This window comes from Lemur catta, chromosome 7, assembly GCF_020740605.2.
Source record: "Lemur catta isolate mLemCat1 chromosome 7, mLemCat1.pri, whole genome shotgun sequence".
In the NCBI taxonomy this organism is placed as follows: domain Eukaryota; kingdom Metazoa; phylum Chordata; class Mammalia; order Primates; family Lemuridae; genus Lemur; species Lemur catta.
In genome coordinates, this window is record NC_059134.1 from 99,134,950 (window position 1) to 99,159,351 (window position 24,402).

Here is a 24,402-nt window from a genome sequence, read left to right on the forward strand (position 1 = left end):
GAAGAGGAGAGTAGCAGTCAGGCTGTCCCCCTCTTTCTGTTCAGCCATCAGCCCCTCCAGGAAGCTTTCTTTGTCTGCCCCGGCTGAGCAGTATAAGCAGCGGCCCAGCATTGTGGCTCTGCTGTCGCTGGCCCGCCCGGGTTTCCTCGTTATTCTGCTCCGTGAGCTCCTGGAGAATGGGGCTTGGCATCTCATGGTCATGTCCCAGAAGCTCCTTCTTAAGTGCCTGTTGAGTGCAACCAACAGCCTGGTCAGGGAGCCCTGGGCAGAGGTCTGCTCTGCTGCCCTAGTCTTGGAGCCCCCTTCCCCCAGCCAACCGGTCTGGCGGGTTTGTGGGGACCTGGCCAGGGCGGTTCTCCGGGGACAGGATGTCCTGCTGAGAGGAGGCTCTGTGCCTGTCTTTCTGTTCTCCCCTTCTCCCCCCTCCAAGGGAGAGTGTGGACTCCTGGCCTGGGCCTGAGCCTGGGTCCTCTCTCCATCCTGCCCTTCTTGGGGGGGTGCTGGGCTCAGGTAGACCGGAGCCTTCCCATGGCAGGAGGCAGGGGACAGAACCCTCCGATCCCCCACCATGAGACCCTGGAGGTACCGATGCCCTGGACAGCAGGTTACCGAGAGTGGGGGGGGGGGTGGCGGGGATGACAGGTACCAGGCAGGAGCGGACAGGGGCCATGGTGACCATTCCCCCACCTCCTCCCCCACTGACATGCCAAGGGTGAAGGACAAGAGGCCGGAAGAGGGCAGCCATGTGCCTGAGCCGCCTCCAGGGCTCATCCACACTGTGGCTCACCCTTCCCCCACCCACCAGGCTCCCTCTCAGGGAGCAGGAAATGAGGGTGGGGAGCCCAGGGTGTTCCTCTCACCCTCTGCAGGAGGGGCTGGGCACCCCATTCTGTAGGTGTCAGCGGAACCGTCACCAGCGGTGGGCGCCAGTGCCGGGATTTCCCTGGCTGACTCACCCTCGGCCTGGCTGTGCCTCTGCCTAGGCAGGAGTTCTTTGTGAAGGTGTCTGGGTAGCGACAGCGACTCACTTGGAGTCTGGCCCCAGGCAGCTGTGGCAGGGCCCCCCTGGGCTGACTGAGGCCCGGCTGCCCATCAGGCTCACCACCCCACTGCCCAGGCAGGAGGAGCAGTGAGGCGGGGGCTGCCCCCTGAAAGACTCCCCAGGGGCCAGATGCCTTCCTCCCCTCCCCTTCCCCTGCCAGAAGAGGCAAGAGAATAGGGGGCCATTTATTCCCTCAGTCCCTCCGGGGTGAGAGACACTTCACAGACAGGGTGACCCGGTGGGGCCTGCAGAGAGGCAGGAAGTGGGGTCAGCACAGTGACCCAGCCAGGGGCCAAGGACCCTTGGAAAAAAGGGGACGCTGTTGTCCCTCCCCCTAGGAAGATTCTCCGGGAGTCCCCTGAGCCCCTCGGCGGGAGAGCAGGCAGTGGCAGGCGCTGGCAGAGGGGCGGAGGTGTCGCAATTACGGTGTGTGGGGGCTGGGGGAGGAGGAGCAGACAGAGTGTGAGTGTGCGGCTGCAGCAGGCCTGTGGGGGCGGTGGCAGCAGAGCTGCGGGGGTGAGCTGTGGAGGGAGGTGGAATGGGGGGTTCAGTTCTGGGTGGTCTGCCCCAGAGTCCCCACCTTCCTGTTGCCAGTGGCAGGGGCTGTTGCCCCCTGACCTCTCTGGGGTGGTAGCCTCTGGCGTCCCAGCTGCCAGGACCGAGGGAATAGGGTGACATTGGAGACCCCGCCATGGTTCAGTCTTGGCAGGCAGACTTCTCAGCCCCCTACTCGCCAGCCTGGCCCGGTGGGAAATACAGCAGTTGCAGTATTTCTGGGGCAGCTCTAGTGTCTCTGATGACCCGTTGGTTGTGCTTATTCCTCTCTGGGTAGGGTTGTGCTTATTCCTCTCTGGGTAGGCTCAGGGCAGGATGGCCCGGGGAAAGAATGTGGCTGGTGGCTGGTAGGCCCAGCCCTGCCCAGCCTCCTGAGCCAAGAGGGCAGGGCTCACCCACCCAGTTCTCAGCTTGGCCCGCTGCTGAGGGAGGTCGAGAGCATGGACGCCGAGCCAGTGGCCCGAGCAGGTGGCATGAGCAGGCAGGGTAAGGGCAGGCCTGGCCCAAACTGAAATGGGTGCTCCAGGCAGGGCCAGCACCACCCCAGCCCTCCAAGGGCAGCTCTTTGAAGGAAATGTGTCAAGCTGCTTGGGGGAACAGCCGTGCTTGGCTGGCTAGGTGGTGCCAAGGACAGGAGGCCAGAGGGAGCCTGGGCTGCACAGGGCTCCAGGTTTTGCTACCAGCCTGCTGCTGGCCTCAGTGTGGCCTGGAGCAGGGCTCTGAATCCTTGGTCCTCACCTTCCTACCTCGAATGAGCATGTGGGACTCGGTGGCCCAGATGTTGTCCCACCTAGATGTTCTGCTCTTTGTTACACGCCCAGCCTTAGAGAACAAGGAAGGGCCCCAGGACCTTCTCCTGATGGGCCCCAGTGGCCAGGTGCCTCTGCAGTGAGGGGCAGCGCTGGGGCCCCTTCCTGGACCCTCCATTTCCTCCTCCCTTGGGAGTGATGGGGTGAAGTGAGACATTGGCTAGAGCCCCCAGCGCAGGGCCTTCTGGCAGGTAGGCAGGCTCTCCATGAGCAATAGCTGGGATTATTGCCTTCCTTGCCCTTATGTTTTAAGTTATCATCGTTATCATCATAATGGAGTTGACGCCCCAAGCCCATGGGGGGCTCCCTGGAAGAGGCAGCCCTGTGAGTCGGGTCCTGCACTGGCATCTTTGCCCCTGGTCTGCTCAAGAATCAGGTCAGATGGGGGCAGCCAGAGGGTCTGAGCCGGCAGGAGGGGGACTCTGTGGGCTCGGCCGAGCTGCCGGCTCCCATCTGCAGAGGCCCAGCCCAGCCCTCCGTGAGTTGGCTGGGAGACCTCAGAATGAGGAGTGCGTGTTCTCCAAACATCTTGCTCACAGCAGATGGCAGCCACAACTGCCTTTCTCCCTGCAGTTCCGGTGCACTTCCCTTCCCTTTGCTCACCCCCCTGCTAACTTTGGTTTCTGCTTTTGGAGACGGGGAGGCAGCCTGCAAGCCTCCAGAGCCACCTCTGATTGGGGGTGAAGCTTGGTGCGCATAGCATGGAAGTTTCCAGAGGAGAGGAACCTGGTTCCTGACCTGCTCCATCGGGGATGCCCAGTCTTGCCCTGCTTCCCACACTCCATCTCTTAATCTCTGTGGCCAAATGTGCTGACAGCAAGATATGAGTGCAAGGGAGCTGGGCCGGGGGCCTTGTTTGACATTTCTTGAGCAGCTGCTAGGCACCAGGTGCTGTATTGGATGCCAGGGACACAGAGATGCAGAATGTGGCCCTGCCCTCCAGGAGTGCCCAGCCCAGTGGGGAACCCGGCATGGAGTGGGCACTGAGCAGATCGGCCACAGGGGTTGGCAGGCCCTGGCAGCTGCACGGAGGAGGCAGTATTTAGGCTAAGTCTGGGAGCTTAGGAGTTCCCAGAAGAGCAAGATTAGAAAAAACCTGGGCAAAGAGAATAGCCTGTGCAAAGGCACGGAGGCTTTGCCTGCAGAGCACACTCAGTGTGGCACGCGGAGAGCAGAGAGAGGCAGAATGCCTAGTTGGGATGTGTGTGCACCCTCAGGAGAAGGCAGAGCCTCCTCTCGCTGCTCACGCATGGGGTCAGCCTGACGCAGAGGCCCTGGGTGGGGGACAGTAGGGCATAGGCCTTCTCAGCTGGGGAGAATTCTGTCCTGAGCTTAGGGCCAGCAGGAACGGCCCATGCTGATGGAGTAGAACAGGACTGTCCTCCCCTCCTGGCTAGTCCTGCAGCCACAGGCTTGGTGTTGCTCTACTCCCCTGGGGGCTGAGGCCAGGGGGTCACAGAGCAGCTGAGCGAATGTGCCCCGGGACTTCCATAGCATTGTCCCTCATTCTGTGACCTGCCCTGGCTCCACCCCACACCACGGGTGGCATGAGGCTGGGCACCCACGTGTGCAGACCGTTCGTTGTCTGTGCCGAGCCCTGTCCTTAGTGTTCCCGCACAGGCCTCATCCCACCTAACCTTCACAAAGGCCATGCTTAGTGGGTATCACTGACTCCATGGTCCCGTGACTTGCTCAAAGCCACCCAGCCAGGATGTGGCCCAGCAGAGGCAGCAGGCCCAGGGCAGCCAGACCTTCCGTGGACTCAAGCCCTGCCCATTCTTCCCTGTTGCTGCCTCTACCCGCTCACAGTGGAGGGAAGTCCAAGTCATTTGTCCTGGGAGACCCTCCAAATACTGCGGTGCTGGGGGTACCAGTGGCAGCTGCAGGCAGGGCCAGTGAGCACTACCCTGTAGGGAGGGCAGTGGGCCCAGCAGAGTGGAGGCGTTCTGTGTTTGCTCTTCCCAGCCCTACATTTGCTGTGCCACTAGCACCTGTCCAACTGTTTGCCCAAGGATTTGCCCCCCGGGAGGTGGGTGGGGCTGGGTGAGGGTGGCAGGCAGGAGCATGCTGCCTCTGGGCTCCTGGCTTTTCTGCAAGCCTGCACTGCCCATAAGTGCCACGCCAGGCTGCAGCCCCAGTGCTGCCTCTGCAGTGCCTGGCCTCGCCCGCGCAGAGCATGTGACTTTGCAGTGCCCAGGCCTGGCGTGCTTGGCGTGCCAGGGCAGTAGCAGCTAGACCGTCAGTGAGGAGCAGGAGAGGCCCCCAGAGCCCTCGTGTTGGGGCAGTGCCCCAGGGCGTGGGGTGAGGGGGCGCGTCAATGGGACCTTTGTGTGGCGAGGGGCAGAGGAGTGCATGACCAAAGCCAGGAGCCCCGCAGACACATCTGCTCCTTTCTTTCCTAGAGCAGCCTGTATGCAGGCCCTCACCCTTCTAGCGAGGAGAGCCTGCCTGATTCAACCAATCCCTGCCCTGACCTTCCCTTCACCCCCTTTCAGATGAATCAGCCACAGGAACGTGAGACTTCTCCAGCTTCTGGGCCTTCCCTGGAGGCAAAAGCCCTGGACCCAGCTCTCCTGCACCCTCCCTCCTGAGGGTGTGGCCCTCAGCATTCCCTCACGGGGCAGATTGAACTCACCTATAGCCAGAGGCCACGGTCCTGGTCCTCAAGCTAGGGGAACAGATTAGATAGGATGGATCTGGCATTCCAGGGAAGAGGGAGCCCTTTCTCTCCTGCAGCTGGCACCCCAACGAGGGGCCTGCATTAGCCAGGCAAGGAGCTGGAGGCCCCCTCCCTGCAGTCCCACCTGTGGCCAGCCTCCCCGAGTTGCTCCATCCTGGGAGGAGGGGCGTCTCAGGGAACCGTCTTGGAGTTTCCACCCTGCTTTGCCTTTAGCAAGCCCACTGATCTTGCCTGTGGTCTTTCTGCCACTTGGTACTTGTCATGCAAGCCACAAGGATGAGCGGGCTGTCACCAAGAGGCTATGCTTTGCCCTCTATGGGCAAAGAGCTCTGTAAACAGAGGGCAGCTGGGACAGTGTCCTGCTAGGGCTTGGGGACGACCTTCCCACGTGGGCACAGCTGCAAGAAGTTGCCTGGTCACTCTCAGGCTGGCCCTTAGGGAGCCCAGTCATTACTGGGGCTGTCAAGGCAGCCTGGCCAGTGTTGCTTGGCCTGGCTGTGGGGAGCTCAGGTGCCCCCACTGCCTGCTCTTAGCTGAGAAGCAGGACAGACGTGGAGGAGGGAGTGCTGGTCTCCTGAGGCTTAAGTTGTGGTGGCCACCGGACTCCAGCCCACCCCCTCTCTTGCTGCTTCAGGGATTGGGGGAGGGGAGAGCTGGCCCAGGGTGCCCACCTGGGACACACTCAGAGAGTCTGCCAGCCTGGGCGGCCCTGTAAACAGCCCATCCTCAGGCCTCTTACCCTGCGCCTGTCTGCAACTCCAGTAGCAGCAACGATACCCACTGTGTCCCGCTCACATGCATCCGTGCCAGGTGCCCGGCCTGCCCCTCGCTGTGAGGCTGGGGTTCTTGCAATCCTCACTTACAGGTTAGGAAAGCCCATCTGTGTCACACTTTCACCAGCATCGCTCAGATGTTACGTCTCCCTCTTTTCCTGGAATTGGGGCTCAGAGAGTCTGCGATGTGCCCACACTCATTAAGTGGCTGGGCCCAGTTTCCAGCCTGGATTCTCTGAACCCATGCCCCATGTGTTCCCCACTGTGCCTGCAGTAAACAGAAGTGCTAATAAATAAGCACATTCATACATAATTAATCCCACCTCAATCCCTCTGGCCTTTTCTCTCTGAGGCACTCTGAGCACTTCCCAGACGTGATGTCATGCGTCCTGCAAGGCCTCAGAAGAGCTGAGAGGAGGCCGGGCACAGAGGGGCCACAGGGACCAGGAACCTGCCTCCCCCAATGTCAGACCCAGCCCCGCCACATGCCCACCACCCCTCCCTCGCCCTCTGCCTCTGGGCAGGAGCGATGCTGACACGAAGACACCTCTCAGCACCTGCTCTCTTCCTCTGGCCTCCTCTGGACTATGCAGGTGTGAGCCTGGAGGGGGAGAGAAACCGCGATTGGATGAGCCCCCACATGGTGGGAGTGTGTGTGCAGGAGCCCAGGGCTCTGCTTAGAGGGAAGTAATATTGCTGAGGCTTTTTATAGTGCTTTCCTCCAAGAAGCCTCCGGTATGTCTTATTTGTTCTCACATTCTTAAGAAGTTGGCAGAAGCAGTCCAGGGTCACGGGGAAGGAGGTAGAATGAGGATCCAGAGAATGAGTCCTCTCACTTGGCTCTCCCAGCAGCAGTGACTGCTCTTGTCTCCGTTGTGTGGAGAGGACCGAGCCTGCCCGAGGTCATGTGGGAGGGAGGCAGTGATGGTTAGGTCTTGATCTGAGTTCTGACCTCAAAAGTGGGGACCCTTAAAACACTGGGCCATAGTGTGATCATTCCTGGCCCATCTACCTCCCAGGACTATTTCGGGGTCCAGAAGAAAGTGGGTGAGAAAGGCAACAGCACCTTAAGGCTCCAAGTCTTCCATGGGATTTTATCTCTGAGCCGCAGTCAGAAGACCCTTAGAAATTGAGCCTTGCAGGGCCAGGGAAATTTCCTAGGAAAATTGGAGATCATCTGATCAACCCCATCTTCCAGAGGGAGACACTGAGGCTCTAAGAGGGGAAGTCATTTTCCCAGGCCCTCCCTCTTCTCACCTACAGCCAGGCCATAGGGTCCTTAGCTGGGGCCCCATCAGCCCCCCTCAGCCCCTGGCACTGGGCAAGGGCTCAAGTCCCCTGGCTGCATCCTGAGAGTGCAGCCTTCCATGCTCTTCCTCAGATGTGCTCCCTCCCTCCCACAGGACGCTGGACAGACGTGGACACCACAAGTTACACATGCTCAGACACACAGGGAGGCCAGGGAAATGGAGCCAGAAGGTGCAGTAGAGCCGAGCTGTCAGTGCTGGGGGGCCCCTTGGGCAGCAGGACCCGCTTGTTGCATCACCACAGGCAAATCACCCCACATCCCCTTCCCGCCACAGTCGCCTCGTCAGTAAATTGAAGATGCCATGCTTCTTCCCTGCCTCGCCCACGGCGTGGGCACTGGTGCCAGTAAAGTCGCATGTGTGGGCAGTTCAGGATCCGGCTTTGGAGCTGGGTGTGTGGCCAGCGGAGGGTGTGCAAAGAGCCCGGGCTGGGCGTCAGGAGCCCTGGGTCCTGGGCTCAGCTCTGCACCGGGCTCCTACACGTACCTCATGTCTCCATCCCTTGGGCCTTGCTCAGAGATGGTTCCTCCTGCAGGCAGCAGGGACTTAGTGAGCTCCCACCACTTGCCAGGCCTTTTGCTGAGTGCAGGGGAAACAGCAGGGAAGAAAGCAGGTGATGCCCTGCCCTAAGGAGCTACACCCTGGTGTTGAGGGGGCAGACAGTAAACATGTGAACAAGAAAACTTCAGATGGCAAAAGTGCTGAGAGGAAAACAGAAGGGTCATGTGGTGGGGAGGGACTTGGGGCACCCAAGATTGGGCAGGCAGGTCCCAGGAGGGGCTGTTTGCACTAGGAACTGGATGACAGGAGGGAGCCCGCCACACAGAGATCTGGAGGTGGGGATGGGGTTATGTCCAGGCTAGAGGAGGAATGAGGGCAAAGGCAATCAGACAGGGCAGGTTTGGCCTCTTTGAGGAACAGAGGAGACCAGTGTACTTGGGAGGGGGTGAGCAAGGGTGGCATGACTTGACATGAGAGGCTGGACTCTGCAGAGCTAGCAGGTGAGTAAAAGAGGGAGAGCACTTTCTAAGTGTGACAAGTAGTGTGGAATGACTGGAAATGGTGGGTGGGTGGATGGGTAGATGAATAGATGGATGGGTGATTGGAAGGACGGTTGGTTGGAAGGATGGTTGGTTGGAAGGATGGTTGGTTGGATGGATGGTTGGTTGGAAGGATGGTTGGCTGGAAGGATGGTTGGCTGGAAGGATGGTTGGTTGGATGGATGGATAGTTGGATGGATGAATTGTAAGGAGTGATCACTTTCCTTCCCATTGCAGTGGTCACAGCTGATACACCTGTAACAAAAGACAGGTTAACAAGAGAAAAACATAGCAAATTTATTTAACCAAAGTTTTTTGTGACACAGAAGCTTTCAGAATGAAGACCCAAAGACCTAGAGAAAACTGTCCATTTTTATGCTCAGACTCAATGAAGAATGGACAGCCATGTAGAAATGTCACTGGACAAAAAGAGTATGACCTAATGGGAATAGACTGAGGGGCAAACCCAGCAAGACCTGTCTGTGCAGATTCTTCTTGGCCTCTCTGTGCAACACTCCTTCCTCCTGAGTGTGGGGCAGGACACTCTCTGGAATGAGTGGTCTTATGACCTACTATCAAACAAGGTAGGTCAGAGAATTTCTTTATGGCCAGCTCTTACACAGAAAGAGGAAAGTTGTAGTAATATGTTTACGTTTTATGGCTGGCTTTGGGGCAGAAGGGTTCTGGTTTCTATGACCTGCTTTGGCAAAGAGGAACTCTAGTTTCTATGGCTTGCCTCAGGAAGAACGAGCGAGGAGAGACAGAGTAGTAAGATAGGAGAAACTCAGAAACTTTGCTTCTGAGCCCCAATGGATGGATGGAGAGATAGATGGACAGGTGGATGGATGGATGGGTGGATGGATGGATGGTTGGGCAGATGGATGGACAGATGGATGGATAGTTGGTTAGGTGACAGGCAGAGATCCTTTCTCCATTCCCCTTCCTGTCAGGGGTTTAAATTAGCTCTGCTCCACCTGAGTTAAGGCTTCCTTCACATGGTCCTATACATGGTCAAGGCTGGGTGAAAGGAGGAGTGAGGAGTTGAATATTCCTTGAACCCCGAGCATGTTATTGAGAGTCCTCAGTTGTAGGGACAGAGCCCAGTGACTGCCCCTAGAGGGTCTCTGCTGGGCTAGGGCCCTGGCCTACTGTGCACAGGCTCACCTGACGTCAGGGCTGGGCTGAACTGAGACTTCGGTGGGGTACATTGTTCGAGTGGTGAGGGCAGCCCCAGGCCTTGTTCTCAAGGCATTCCCCCCGGTCAGGGGCACAGTCTGCCCGCCTAGTTGCACAGGCCAGAAAGCGGGGGTTGTCCTTGACAGCGCCCTCCCCCTTACTGCCTGCCCTGTATGTCACCATTTTGTCTGCTGAGTCTCCATCTAAACTGCCCGTTTCTCCTCGCCTGCTGCCAGCCTGCCTGCCTCGGCCCTCCCCGTTGCTGCTGGCTGGCTGGGCTAGGCTCTGTCCTCCAGCATCTGCACACACACGCCCTCCTGCTGAGGGCTGTCCTCCATGCCCCGTTGTCCCCCACTGCCCTCTTCTGTGGTCGTGTCACTCTGAGTAGTCCTTCAGAGGTGGCTGCAGCTCCTGGGTCTCCAGGTAGCTGCCCCTCCCCGCCCCTTCCAGGGACACGTCAGAGGAGTTCTCATTATGTGAGAAGATTAACTTGATGTCTCTTTTTCCCCCTGGATTGTAGGCTCCATGAGGGCTGGCACCACGGTGGCTTTTATTTACTGCCGTCTTCCAAGTCCCTGGCACGTAGGAGGCGTTCTGGTTATTGTTGGATGGATGGAGAACGGCTGCGTGCACGAATTCAATTTAACCAGATTTCACCTGTGTTCACACTGCCCGGCACCCACTCCGGAGCTGTTTGCATCCTTTCCTCCTCTCAGAGCCTGCCCCCGCCTTCAGCTAGGGAACCTGGAACCAAACCCCGGCCACCGGTGGGGTTGGTGTCCTCACACCTGCTGGGCCTGGGACCACCTCCAGGTCCTGTGCCCCTGGGTCAGCCAAGCCCAGGGTTGAGGCCTGGGCCTGTCTGGGATGGCTCAGGCTCACTCAAGCGTGCTGCTGAATGGAAGAATGAGACCGTTGAGGGCTTGTCTGAGCAACTGCTAAACAGTCTACCAGGGCCCCTGTCAAAGTAGAGTATGTCCCAGAGAGGCTTCCACGGTGATGACAAGTTTGGAAACCAGGTCAAACCAAGAAACACAGAGGAACCCTGGGACTGAGAAGGTGGGGGAGGGGGGACTTTAGAGCCTTCACCCCTGAGCTGGGCTCCAGAGAGAGCCCAAGGCTGGGGACTGTGGTGGGGGGTGGGCATGGACAGCAGCAGGTCCACGCTGAGCCAGCGGCCCTGGGCGGCGCCATGTCTCTGCTCGGGCTCTGCTCTCTGGGGACCTGGTGTCCTCAGCACCCTGCCCACGAAGATGGTACACATGCTGGTCACAGGCAGCTCTGGGTTTGGAAGCCACAGCTGTCTCCCTCAGTGCTGGGGGTCTAGCTCCTGGCCTTGGGCCCTGCTTGTGGTTGGGGGTGGGCTCAGGCTGCAGGGATGCTCTGGCCAGGCAGACTCGCTCTGGAACAGGCAAGGAGGGGGCACCCAGGAGGCCTCAGAGCCCATAATTCTAGGTCACCTCCTGCAACATCCAGAGACAGGAGTGATATTTATAGCAGCCAGCGGCCACCGAGGGTGGAGAAGTCAGCACGAGCTGTGACGCAGGCTGACCCCCCCGGGTCCCCTAGCTCTCGATGACTCCCTCACCACCCCCACTCCAGAGCCTTCCTGGGATGAGCAGGAAGGGCGGGCTGCTGAGGAGGCAGCATCGTCTCATTGCCTCCCCAAGGCCCGGAGGAGACGAGGTGCCACTTTCCACCTGGCAGGAGCCTCGGCCTCAGCCTCTCGCCAGGACCTTGTCTGGCTTGATGGCCCCAGCTGGGCATCCCATTAGCACTCGGCACCTGGCCCTGCTGGTCTCTCAGAAATTGCCGTCAGCTCCCTACGGCAGGTAGTTGAGGGGACAACGGCACCATCCCCAGGTTGACTGGGACGAGGCCCTGCCAAATGCCCGTCACCTCCCTGCTGTGCCCTTGTGAAGTGGTAGCAGAGTGCCGCTTGGGCTGCGAGGGCACAGTCCCAGCCTGTGGTCACCAGAGCTGTGCTAAGCATGCGGCCCCAGCTCCACCTCCTGCCACACCCATGGAGCAGGCCTGGAAACAGTGGCTACAGAAGTGACAATGTGACAAGGCTGGGGTTCCAAGCTCCTGAGTCCTCTGGGAAGGAAAGTGATGCTAAACTTGGGTCAGAGGCCCAGCAGGCTGGGCCCCTGCTATTGCCCGGCCCTTATCTGTGCAGAACAGAGTGGGTCCGTGGGTCCTGGTCAGGCGTGGGCAGACAGAAGGCTGACAGTTTTCAGGTGCTCCTCGGGGTTGCCCCATCGCAGAGGCCTGTGCTCCCCTCCTTGCCCCAGCCCGTTTCTAGTCTGTGTGTTGCCCAGAGCCTCCTGGCCCATTCCCCACAGGCCAGGAGAGGAGCAAGTGGAAGCCAAGGTTTTCTTGGGAACCTTCAGGGTAACGGGGAAGGTGAGGCAGATGCACCAGAACCTGCAGGAAAGTGGGCCACTGCCTTGGCTGCTCAACCAGGGCTGGGGCTTCAGGCCAGCCGGGGACAGACCCTGAGTAGGCCTTGGAGGCCTGGTCGGGGGGAAGCACCTGGAGCAGGTGGGGCTGTCTGTAGAGGAGGAAATACCCGGGCCCGGGTGAGCTCGGTGGCCGTGCAGGTGGGAACAGGTAGATAGGAACGGAGTGGGTGAGACCGGAGGAGGGTGTGTGCTCAGGGCGGGGCAGGGCGAGGAACTTTATAGCTAATGATTGAGAGTTTTAATTTTATTTAAAGGGCATTTAGGAGCCATAATATGCTTTTGAGAAGGGGACTGATTTAATTAAAACTGTGCCGTACATGTAGCTGACGTTACTGAGCACCTCCCCTGGGCCGGAGCCTGCTCTCAACACTTGACAACTTTTAACCTCTTAGTCCTCCCAGCAGCCCCTTGAGGGAGGCCCTGCCCTCACCGAGCTCCCTGGAAGTGGCTGGGCCCTGTGTTGTGCTTGGAGGGACACTGGAGGCCCTGGTCTCTCAGCTCCTGGGCCAGTGTCTCTTTTATGTGCCCCCTTTTACCTTCCTGGCCCGGGCAAGGGGAGGAAACACATGTGATACTTATATGAATTCGGGCACCTGTCTGGAGCCCTGAGGCTCTCTCCTTGCCTATCCTTGCAAATAGATCACCAGAAGTCAAGGCCAGAATGGGCCTCAGAGCTCATCCTGTCCAGTGGCTTTCAAACATTTTTAAGCATTGAAACCGTTCTGTTCACATACAGTGTTACAAGGAACCCCAATATGTAAAACTGCTGGAAGCTGCTCTGATTGACGTGGCCTGCAAGCCCCAGGAAGCCTCCCGCTGTGGTCCCTGAAACCTGCTCCGAAGAACACTGAGATCCCCCTCGTTGGGCACAGGAGAGGAGGGCCACAGAGCGAGGGGACTGGGCCGTGGCCTGTGTTGGTGGCTGCAGGTGCCACCTCCTGCCCCAGTCTCCATGGGGGAGGGGTGCTGGCCCTTCCTGTGTACTAGAGCTCCGCTGCCCTCCTCCCTGGGGAAGGGCTCATGTTGCGCAGTCACTCGATCCCTGCTTGCTTCCGAGATGCCCGGGGAATGGCTGAAGCGAAACCCAATAGCCCAAGCGGCGGCTTGTGCCCTAGATGGCCATGCAGCTCCAGGAGGTGGCCCACGACGCCTCTTGGAGTCTGGAGGCTCTGCCCCCAGCCTTTCAGCAGCGTGCACCTGAGCAGGCCAGACCCTGAGGGTCAGCCCACAGCCTGAGGAGGTACAGCAGGACCGTGGTGGCCCAGGGTATGCTGGGGGTGGGGGGCCAGAGAGGGGAGGTGTCAGGCTAGGTGTGCCTACTTAGCATCTCATTAACAGCCTCATTAGGGGGCCCCCTAATGAAGTGGAAGGTGCTAATTCTTCTGTGAGATGAGGTGTTGCCAGCACCGGAGGAGTCTGCTCTCCAGAAAGCTCTGAGAAGCCAGAGCCTGGGGCTTCGTGCAGGGAGATGATGGACTGGCAGGCAGGGGGCCCATCTGGGGAGTGAGCTCCCAGCACGAGGCTCCTAGGAGGGTGGAGGCCTGGGGGGAGGAGCAGGGGCGGGGCCGGTGGAGTGCGTGGGGCAGATGGGCTGGAACAGCGGGCCTCTGCCCCTCAGAGCATCCTGTGTTTGAGCCGTTTGAGCCGGGAATGGGCCGGCAGTGGCACACCCTGAAACTCAGACCTGCAGACAGACAGATGCGGGCATCCTGCAGGCACTCAGGCTTTGGGAGTGTTCTAGAGCCTCGTGGGCTTGTGGGGAGCTTTGTGGTCCAAGCTGTCCCGTGGGGTGGCGATTTCCCTCTCACTGGCTTGCTGGGGTTCGAAGGAGGCAGAGGTGGCAAAGCCTCAGTGTGGGTGTGGGCAGGGCTCCTGGGAGATGCCCGAGAAGGTGGGTTGGGGATTACGCGGGTTGGAAGGGTGAAGGCAGGCAGGGGGCAGCCTGGTCACCTGTCTGTTTGGGAGGCTTGACTTAGATCGCAGAGAGTTAGCACTGCCACGCAGGGGGCAGGCGCTCGGTGCAATGAGGAGAAGGTGCTGTGCACTCTGGGAGAGATGATTAATAAATCATAATGACAGCAGCTAATACTTTCTATAAGCTGAGTGTTTTATGTGCATTATTTTAGTCACTCCTCATGGCTCCCCAGGAAGTACCTTCATTATCCCATTTTACAGATGAGGAAACTGAGGCTCAGAGAAGTGACAGTCACAGACAACTAGAAGTAATGGATCAAACCCAGGGCTGTCCCACTCTAGGGCTGCAGGGAGGGCCTTGGTCAGCTCATTGGATGGCCCCCACCCTCCAGGCCTTTGAGAGAGGAGGGTTCCAAGGGAGAGTTTGGTAAAGACGATACAGCATGAGGGGAGTGAGGAGACCACCGGGGTGGTAGGGAAAGGACTCCAACCAGGGATGGGTGCCTGTGTGCCCACCCACCTTGCCCTTCCCCACAGACAGGTAGGAGAAAACAGCTTGTGCCATCGGCATGGGGGAACGTTGGCCTGTGCGGTGACGGCTGGGAGAGCCAGGCTGCCCCCATCACTGAGGCCAGCAGAGCCCGCCCACCTGGGCCGCTTCAGGCCACCTCTGCCTGGGACCCCTGAATAAGTGTGGGACATGGGCTCGTTCTGAGTTTCGGGAAAATAAATGGTCTCCAAGGAAGAATTCAGAAACCAACCCTGGCCTGGCTGGAGCCTGAGAGACTCCTTCCACTGGTGGAAACATCCGCTGGAGCCCAGGACAGGGGGGCCCTGGTGGAAATCCCCCTGCGCCCTGGGAGGAGAGGACAGGGCGGCGAGGGTGGGAGGAGGCCTGGCCCGGCTTCCAGGGAAGGGTCCTGCCGCCCTCCCTGGCCTCCCGTACTCCCCAGAAGCCAGCCGCCCTCCCAGAACGACCAGCAGGAAACGAAAGGCCACAATTGAGTCCCAGGGAGTTGGCTGGTGTCAGTAGCAGGGCTGGTGGCAGATGGCAAAATCTGCTCATTGTAGACGAGTGGAAAATAATTAGCGTGAGACCGAGAGGCTGGAGCCTGTGATAAGTAGTGCCCGGGGAGAGGCTGGGAGCACAGGCTCCGGGGCCTCGCGCCTGGCTCAGCCACTTACTGGCTGAGTGACCTTGGGCAAATTGCTTAACCTCTCTGGGCCTCAGTTTCCTCATCCATAAAATGGGGATAAGAGAGTTGTCAAAAGGATTAAGCTAAAGAGGGTCATCTTTGTGAACTGCTTGCTGCAGTATCTGGTAGGTAGTAAATGCTACGTAGAGCTCTTAAAAACTAAACACATGATTGAATAATTGTTGGAACTATTTCTGGGTCCAGCCCAGGATGGCTGTGTCACCCCAAGTAGTTGAGCCTACTCCTCTTTGTCCTCTTCCCTGAACTCTGTGCCCAGCTCCCAGATTGCTCGTTTGCAGAGAGGGGTCTTGCAGACAGCACAGCAGACAGACCTGGCTTCGGAGCCTGACTTGGCCACTCACTCACTAGGTTCTTTCACCTCTCAGAGCCTCGATTTCCCCATCGGTGACATGCGAACAGCCAGACCCACCCACGGGGTTGTAGCGAGGATTGCCAAGTGGCTGGCACATAGCGAGAGGGAAGGAGGCACCTCTCTGTGCCTTCCAGGCCATTCTGGCAAGGAGGGTGGGGAAGGTGTTTGTTAGTGTAAGACCCTGGGTGGCAGATGGGAGGGGGACGAATGGCAGTGGCCTCCCACTCCTGCCTCCGGCTGTACCAGGCACACTGTTTTCATCCCAGGGCCTGGGTGTGTGAGGACCCAGTTCCTGCTGAAACCCGGCCCCAGCCCTGGGCAGGCTCGGCTCTGCCTTCTGCTCCGGCACAGCTGGCGTGTGAAAAGCAACAGCTTTCAGGCCTCTAACTTGGGTTGCACACACCCGGGCACAGGCTGGTGGCACACGTGGCCCCCAGCCCACTCGTGCTTTCTCCCGGTCGCCTCTCTTGACACCTTCCCCTTCCTGTGCTTTCAGAGGCCAGCCCCTTGGCCACTCCCGGTGGGCTGCAGACCTGGGAGGAAGGGGAAGGCTCCGCAGCCCCGGGAACTCAGGGTGGGATGTGCGGGTCTTTGCATCTGTGTGTGTGAGAGTAAGGAGGACTGACAGAGGCAGAGAGGCTTTTTCTTGCAAGAAACTCAAGGAGACTGTTTGGAATCCCAGCCCCGCCACTCCTTCATCGAGGGATCTCTGTGCAAATCATTTCACTTCTCTGAGCCTTGGTCCCCTTGTCTGTAGAGCTGGAACAAGATGACACAAGCGTTTCTAGCCCCAAGCTGTCTCCCGGCTCCATGGCCTGCTCCTTTGGGACTGGGGAACGCCTCTGGGCTCAGTTTTCCTCATCTGCAGAATGGAGTCAGTACTCGCCCACGTGGTGGTGTGATTGTGAGTCTGGAGCCAGATGAAGACCCAGAGAGCTCTGCATGGTCCCTAAGGCCCGGCCGCCTCAGTCTGGAAGGGGAGGTTTGCAGCCAGCTCCTGAGTTTGGAAATAGGCTTCTAGCTGAGTGCTGCCCGTCAGTAGCAGCACATGGAGGTTAAGGCGCGGGCTCTGGAGCTAGGCTGTGCGGCTGCCCGCCTCACACCGTTGTCCTGAGATTAGATGAGTTCACGTTTGTAAAGGCTTAGCCGAGGGCCAAGACACTGCGGGCAACTCATAAACGTTACAGGAACTGAAACAATGCACTCCCCGACTCACGGGCGGGCTACGATCTCCCTCTTCCCCTTGTCACCTGGACCTCTGGAGCCGCCCTGCATGTTCATACCGGTCCTAGTTGCTGGCCGACCCCTCCATCTGCTCTCTCAGTTAAGCCTCGAGAGCCAGTGCAGAGGGGCTAACTAGCCACCGCAGCCGTGCAGCTGAAAAGTGGAGAAGCTGAACTTCACCACCGCCAGAGCCGGTGCTTTGGACACCACTAAAGAGAGTAGGGAGCAGTCAGGCCAGGCAGTGACCTGTCGGTGAGCCTGCGTTAGCTGGGACAGAGCCTCTGAGCACACCTCTGCCAGGCGCCGCCACCACTTGCCCTGCAGGCTGCCAGGGGCCCAGCCTCACCGCGGTTAGTCTCCCCAAATCAGGTGCTCCCCCGACACTAGGCAAACTCCCGTGCTCAATACAGACACACTCAGAATCAGATGGACCAATAGGGCATGGCAGGTCGCAGGCAGCAGTCCCTCTCAACTTTTGGGGAGCACCTTGCCTTCCAGTTTCAAATCCCTTTCACCTAGGAGTCCCATTCATTATGGAAATGGGAGTCCTGGGCTGTCCCTTTCAGACACCAAGGATTGAAAAACCCTGCAGACCTAAAAGAGCCCTTATGGACTAGCCAGTTTCCCCTTTCACTTTGGCCACCAGGAAGTTTGGCATCTAGTGACAGTGTTACAGCAACTATGGGGGCCCTTATGTCTCACATGTGTGCAACTGATTCATTCTCGAGCCTTCTATTTTGATTTACTGAGGCCTAGAGGGGCTGTGACTTTCTCTTCTGGGGACACTGCTCTTGGTCCAGCACTAGGCAGTTCTAGGGTATGGCTCGACCTGGTCCCCGTCACCAGCCCCAGCAGGCAAGGGTGAAACGGGGGCCCCGGGAAGGTGGCTTTGGGCCTGAGAGTGTCCTCTCCTTCGCCAGACGGGCTGCCGAGATAGGGGTTCCACCCCCTGGGAGGCTGAGCTGGCCATAGGTGACCGTTTGAAGTAGCCAAGTGATCGATGCCTCCTTGCAGATTTATCTCCACCTAGGGAGCTCATGTGAATTTTGCCAGCTTCTCTGAGGATTCGACATCGTCAAGAGCTTGAAAGAGAATCTCGGCCCAGGCTCCCTGGGGTGACACTTGTTAATGGTAGTGTCACCGGGGAGTTTGAGCAGGGCATGCCATGAGGTAGGAGGAGTGGGCTGGCTCAGGGACTCTGGGGCTACGTGTCCAGCACCTGGTAGTGACACTGCAGAGAGGGACATTATGGGAAGAGCTGGGAGCCTCTGTGTCCTTTCCGAACCTCAGTTTCCTCACCCATAAAAGGGACTGTTGTGAGGCCCCTTCTAACTCTCACCTTCCTACAGGAGGTGTGTGCTCTGGGTGGCGGCAGGAAGGCCCTGTGCCTCCTGCCTGCTCAGCCTCTTGCTCCTCGGACAGTGGCAGGGGACGCGTGTCAGTCTCTGAGTCTCACTCCTCGCTCCTAAATAGTCATCATAATGGAAGAGGCAGCACCCGACGAACACTTACTATGTGACAGGTGCTGTTTTAAATGCATGACTCATTTAACCCTGGTGATAATTCTGTGGTAGTTACTCTTCTTATCCCATTTTAGAAGGGAGGAAACTGAGGCACAGAGAGGTTAACTTGTCCAAGGTCACACCGCCAGGAAGTGGCAGAGCCAGGACTCAGATGCAGTCTGGGTTTAGAGTGCATTCTCCTACTACCCCTCGCTCGCTCTGTGGAACGAGAGAGACACTGACCCTGCATCACTGCTGCAAGGGTGGAAGGCAGTTAGCCCAGGACTTGGGACGCAGGAAGTGCTCAGCTGATGTCAGACAGATCCTATGGGCTGGACCTGGCTGTCATCCCCTCCTTGGGGCTCAACCTCCATCCCAATCCTGGGCCCGGATGCCCGAGGCCACCTCTGGCCAGGTGGGAAATCTCACCAGCTGGAGGTGGCACTGGACGGGGCTCCCAGACACATGACCCTGGTTCCCCATGGGCACCCTGGAGCCCTGACCCACTGCAGGCAGGCAAGGTGACCGCCCATCTTTCACCAGTCCTGGCCAGAACTCTCTGTACAGGGCCCTCCAGAGGCTGACCCAGCACCCTCCTCCCTCCCCTGAGAGCTCCCAGAGCACCCCAGTGGGGAGCCCTGCTGCCAAGGGGCTCTGCTCTCTGAAACTTCCTAGGGCCAAGTCCATGGGGACCTTAGGATGAGAGGGTGAGGTCCCACATGGGGTGCTTTAACCAGCAGCACCGGAAGGCCCATGGCAGGGGCACGCTCTCGAGTCGGCTTATATGTGCTGCTCACTCCAGCCCTTTCCTGGCAGCTGGAGCCAGTCATGGGCCCAGCGGCACCTTCTAGACCCCCAGCACCCAGTCACAGATCACATCACAAGAGGTCCCCACAAAGTCCCTCAGGTGCCCTGTGGATACAGTGGCCACCACAAACAGATCCCTGGGTGTGCTGGGGCCTGTGCAGAGCCCTTTAGTGACATCATCTCAGTCTATTCTTGCCACAGCCTTGGGAGGGGTGTTGTTATTCCCACTTCACAGAGGAAGAAACCGAAGCCTCCGAACGGTTCAGATAGCCAGAGGAGGGGGCAGGCACTGGGTGGGAGGGTGTGAGCTGAGAGGGGAAGGCGGCACTGTCCCGCGGTGAGGGAACTGCGCTGAGCAGGCTGTGCCCTGCCAGTGGGGATTGATGGAGGGGTGGTTGGGGGTGGGGCCGAGAGGCCGGAGCTGGGCACTGCAGGGAGGCACCAGAGCGTGTAGAGATGGTCACCGCAGGGCCCTGGCCCCCAGGGGCTGTGGGTTGAGCTGGGGCAGGGATGGGCAGCAAGGAATCAGCAAGTTAGCTGTAGGACCGTGTGACCAGGGCCACACTGGGGTAAAGGGCCCGGGGGTCCCATAAGACAGTGGCCCATCTCCCAGAAGGAGGGCTGGGTACATGGGGGCTTCAAAGAGGAGGTGACTTTTGACTGGCCTAGAAAGATGAGTAGGCTTTTGCTTGTCAGAAGAACTGGGGTAACCCAAAGTGTGGACCCTTCCAATGAGGTGCTTTTAGGGAGCATCAAGTTTGGGGGGTGCCAAGAAATGAGAGTGGGGCAGTATAAGAAGGCTGGAGAGCCTCCCTGGCCAGAGGGACCTGCTAGCTGAGGGTGGGCTCCATGTTGAAGTTGCTGGAGTCTGTCCACACCCAGATCCCTGAGGGTGGGGGATAAGGAATGCATGGATTCAGAGAGGGCGAGGTACTTGCCCAAGGTTGCACAGCCTGCCAGTGGCTGAGGCCCTTCCCTGCTCACCTGAGGGCCCTGGGCTTTATCCTGCAGGCTATGGGAGCCATGGAAGGTTTTTAAAGTAGGGAGCGGCATGTGCGTTTTAAAAAAGAGCTTTGCATTTTTAGAAAGAGGAACTCCTGGAATGGTTAATACTTAACCCAGGGGTCTGAGTCACCAACAGGGAAATTGGACCATGTGGGTGGGGGAAGAAAGAGGCTCCCTAGGGCCACTTAATTCCACCCATGGGAGGGGGACCCAGCACCCCATTCGCACCTGCATGGGCTGGGGGCCCAATCAGAGGCAGGAGGAGCCCCCAGCAGTGCCCCTGTGTCCCCCTGGATAGGAAGGGGAGGCAGTGCCCGCCCACCCTGCTGTGGTTGTTGGAGGGTACCAACTCAGTGCCCCAGGGGACGAGAGCCAGAGGAGATGCTTTGTGACAGCCCCAGACCAGGAAGTAGCCTCTGCCCTTCCCCCTCCTAAGACATTTCCTCCAGATGAAATCACATCCCCAGCAGGGGAACAGGCCCCCATTGTGATGGGCTGGGGTCTCTTCAGAAAGGCTGCCTTTCAGGCCCTTAAAAATAGCAGCCCTGAGATGGAGATTTGTGAATCAGCACCACCCCTCATGCAGCACAGGCCCTGCCACCCCCACCCCAGACCATGACCGGTTGGTGACCAGCTGGAGAATCTGCTAGCCCAGGCGGGGAGGGGTGGAGGGTTCGGCAGGAGGTTCCCATGCACTGCCCCGCCGCACCCACCCTGCTAAGACTGGCTTTGGCACTCGTCCAGCACGGCGAGGGCCTCTGCAGACCTCCTCTCATGGGATCCTCACCAGAGCTTTAGGAGGTGGGGATAATCGACACTTTACAAATGAGGAAACTGAGGCACAACTAGTAAGAAACACAATTGGTGGGTGGTAGAGCCTGGGTTTCAAGCCAGGCAGCCTGGCTCCTGGGCCTGGGCTTGCAGCGCTGTGCCTAGGATGCTGCAGTGGTGGTGGGGGGCCAGGCACAGGACTGTCACAGGGTGCCCAGTGGGGCCAGCCTGCAGCGGCCCGCTGTGTGATCTAGTGGGCATCGGCGCTGACCGTGGCTAGTTGCCCCCCGAGCTGGGGCAGAGTGCCACTGGCAATATCACTCCAGTTTTTGAGACTCCTACGGCCACCTCTGCAGGGCTTGGTGCCAGGCGCGGCTCACCTTGCCCAACCTGAGAGCTGGGGAGGGTGGGCGCAGTGCGGGCAGAGAGCGGGTGCTCAGAGGGTGAGGGTGTTGGGAGAACGGCATGTGTGAGCTGAAGGAGTGCTGGCCATTCTGGGCCCCACGGGTGAACAGCGGGAGTGAGCGGAGGGTCCCCATGGGGTGCACCTGAGAACGGGCGTCCTGGGCTGCTGGCAGGGGCTGGACCCTCACCCACCTGCCAGCCCCTCTGGAGTGGCACTGCCCGTCCTTCTGCCCCATCTGGCCTGATAGGACATGGGACCACAGCACCTGTGGGGGCGGTGCTGGCCCTGAACTCTGATTCATTCCATTCCATTCCTGGGAGGGGGTTCCCGGCAGCCCCCTGAGCCCGACCCCATGCCCCCCCTTACCCTCTGTGAGCCACCTGGAGCTGGGAGGGGGCAGTAACACCAGCTGTGTCCTGCCCCAGCGCAGCTGCCACCCGCGGTGCGCCAGCCCCTCCTGGCTCATCACTTGCAACCCGAACCTGTGGCTGGGCTGTCAGCTGCTAGCGGCAGACTCTGCTGCAGCCCCAGCCCCCTGCGGTCCTCAGACCCCGGCCCCAGCTACCCACCACCCCAGCTACCCACCACCGCGGCTCTCCACCCTTCTCCAGCTTCCCAGAATCCGTGCTCCGGCTCCTCCTTGGAGAGAGAGTGGGATGATGTCACTTCCTGAGGGTGGGGGGAGGAGTAGGCACGACCCCGGCAAGCCAGCCCGCCAACCCGCCCGGCCGCCAGCTCCCGCGCAGCCCTGGCAGCGGCTGGATGAAGTGGCTGCACCCGGGAGAGGCAGCGGGGCCGGGCCACTCAAGCCGGCCGGTCTCGCGGCCCCACGCCCTGTCGCCCACCCACTGGCCGGGGAAGACTTGGCTGCTTCCTTCCCAAAAGATGCCTGTCTCCTCTGACACACGTTTTCCCTGGAGCCATTTCTGGGGAGAGGAGGACCTGCTGCCCGCCCCTGGACCAGGTGCCATGTAAGCCTCTACTGGCCTGGGGGCAGCTGCCCCCAGCAGTGTGCATAGCCAGCCCCCCTGTAGCAGGGCTCCCTCTGCCCAGTCCCGTGCGGGGCTACCCCAGAGCCCCTCACAGGTATCTCTGGGGACCAGCCTCCCTGTGGGGGCACCTCCCACCCACACTGTCACCCCTCTTCCTGGGGCTCTAAGGAGTAGGGGCCCCGGCTCCCGGACTCTCCTCTCTGAGCTTGCTTGTGGCTGATTTGAATGCAGACACTTCAGAGAGTTGGGAACTGGGCAGTTGAGGCCGCCAGGCTCAGGGTGGGTATGGGAGGTGTGGTTGCCAGGAGGGGGTTACCCTGCCAGACTCACCCCTGTTCCTCCAGCAGTGTGGGCAGAGGGTGTCCCACGCCATGCTGCTGACCCCATACCTCAGCCGTGTCCTTCCCTCCCCAGAGGCAGAGCTGTGGTGGGGAATTCCGTCTGATGGGTGCAAAGCCAGGCCGTAGAGCGTGCTCGCAGGTTCCAGCAGAGCAAGAAGCTGAAGACCTCATGCAGTACATGCTTATGGAGCACCTGCTGTGCGCTGGCCCTCCCCACCCTCCCTGTGTTGTCGGTCCCTGCCACCAACCAGACACATGCCCTTGCCCCCACCTTCCCCAAGGCTCGCAGCCTTCCTCCTGCCCTGTGGGCTTTGTGCTGAGGAGTGGGCTCGTTCTTAGTCTGGGAAGCCCCTACCCTGACCCCAAGCACTGTGTGCACTCGGCCAGATCTCGTGGAAAGACAATAAGGGGGTTGGGGGCTGAGGGGGAAAGGCGGGGTAACCTAGGTCATTAACAGAACTGAACAGATACTGTCAGGGTAACCCCAAGCACAGGCCAATCCCAAGGGGCCAGTGCCAGTCTTGGGGGACAGGAGCAACCTCAGGGGTAAGGCTGAAGCCTGTGTCCTGCTGCTGAGGTCCTCTGGGTTGGCTCCTGCCCAGGGATGGTCAGCATTTCCAGGGGCCTGGAGGCCCTCACGCTGGACTTGGGACTTGTGGCCAGCTCTGAAGATGCCTGTGCTGCTGGACACGCCAGGGACTGGCCCAGTGGCCCAGGAAGGTGCTGGCCCTGGGTGCCGCTGCCCCCCCAGGCAGCTACAGGGTTCTCTGCTTTCTTTCAGGAGGTGAGCGCCAGGCCCGCTGAGCCTCTGCAGAGCCGCCAGCCATGCCCGGGATCGTGGTGTTCCGGCGGCGCTGGTCTGTGGGCAGCGATGACCTCGTCCTGCCAGCCATCTTCCTCTTCCTCCTGCACACCACCTGGTGAGTCTCCAGGGTGGAGGCCACAGGCCCGAGTGCAGGGAGAAAGGCCTGGAAGGAAGCTTTCAGGCCATCTGTTCTTCCCTGCCTGGACCTGAGTCCTGTCCCTGTCATGCCCCCAGCTTCTGGGAGGAGGTGCCTGAAACATCAACCCCTTAAGGCAATGCCCACATGGAGCCCAGAGACCCCTCCTGGCCACCGGTGGACCCCACCCCTGCTCTGGGGGGAGTTGCTGCTGCTGTTTCCCAGTGGCTGTCCGCTGGACCTGCTGTTCTTACTCCCCTGTCCCCAAGTCTCTCACTGGCCGCCCATGCCCTCGGAGGCATTTGACGCCAGGTGGACAGTGGCCCCGTGGGGGAGGCGCCTGCTGTCACCCCTCCTTCCGCCAAGTCCATGCTGGGACAGGGCTTGCCTGCTAGGGGCCGTTTGAGGTGCAGGGGCTGCCCGGCCTCGCTCACACAGGTGTTCCTGTGACAGGTTTGTGATCCTGTCCGTGGTGCTCTTCGGCCTGGTCTACAACCCGCACGAGGCCTGCTCCCTGAACCTGGTGGACCACGGCCGCGGCTACCTGGGCATCCTCCTGAGCTGCATGATCGCCGAGATGGCCATCATCTGGCTGAGCATGCGCGGGGGCATCCTCTACACGGAGCCCCGCGACTCCATGCAGTACGTGCTCTACGTGCGCCTGGGTAAGGGCTGCCCGCCGGGGGGTGCTGCTCCGGACACCCCCGGCCCCGTGCTTCTCCTGTGCTCACTCATTCATTTGGCCAGTATGTGCTGGGCACATGCCACGAGCCAGGCTCTGTGCTAGCACCAGGGTGCAGCAGTGAACTAAGACTTTCTGGGGCTCACATTCTAGTCCTGAGGCCAGCAAACTACAGCCCGAGGGCCAAATCCAGCCTGTGTTTGTACATAAAGTTTTATTGGAACTCACCCAGCCAGTCATGTATCATCTCTGGCTGCTTTGGGACTGCACCGGCAGAGCTGAGTCGTTACTGCAGAGACTGTAGGACCTTCAAAGTCCGAGATATCTGTTCTCTGGCCCTTTATGGAAAACGTTTGCCCGCCCCCATTCTAAACCACAGGCATCTCTGCAAAGCGCACCTG

General features: G+C 59.7%; 1 protein-coding gene across 2 annotated transcripts in view; it reads left to right on the forward strand.

Moving 5' to 3' along the window:
- DAGLA (diacylglycerol lipase alpha) overlaps positions 1-24,402 on the forward strand; it is a 63,629-nt gene that overhangs the window by 14,184 nt on the left and 25,043 nt on the right. For both annotated transcript variants that reach the window (XM_045555833.1, XM_045555832.1), the window contains exons 2-3: positions 23,160-23,298; positions 23,773-23,984. In XM_045555833.1, the coding sequence (XP_045411789.1) occupies positions 23,204-23,298; positions 23,773-23,984 (307 nt within the window). In that variant the 5' untranslated portion in view covers positions 23,160-23,203. The remainder of the gene's footprint in view (positions 1-23,159; positions 23,299-23,772; positions 23,985-24,402) is intronic.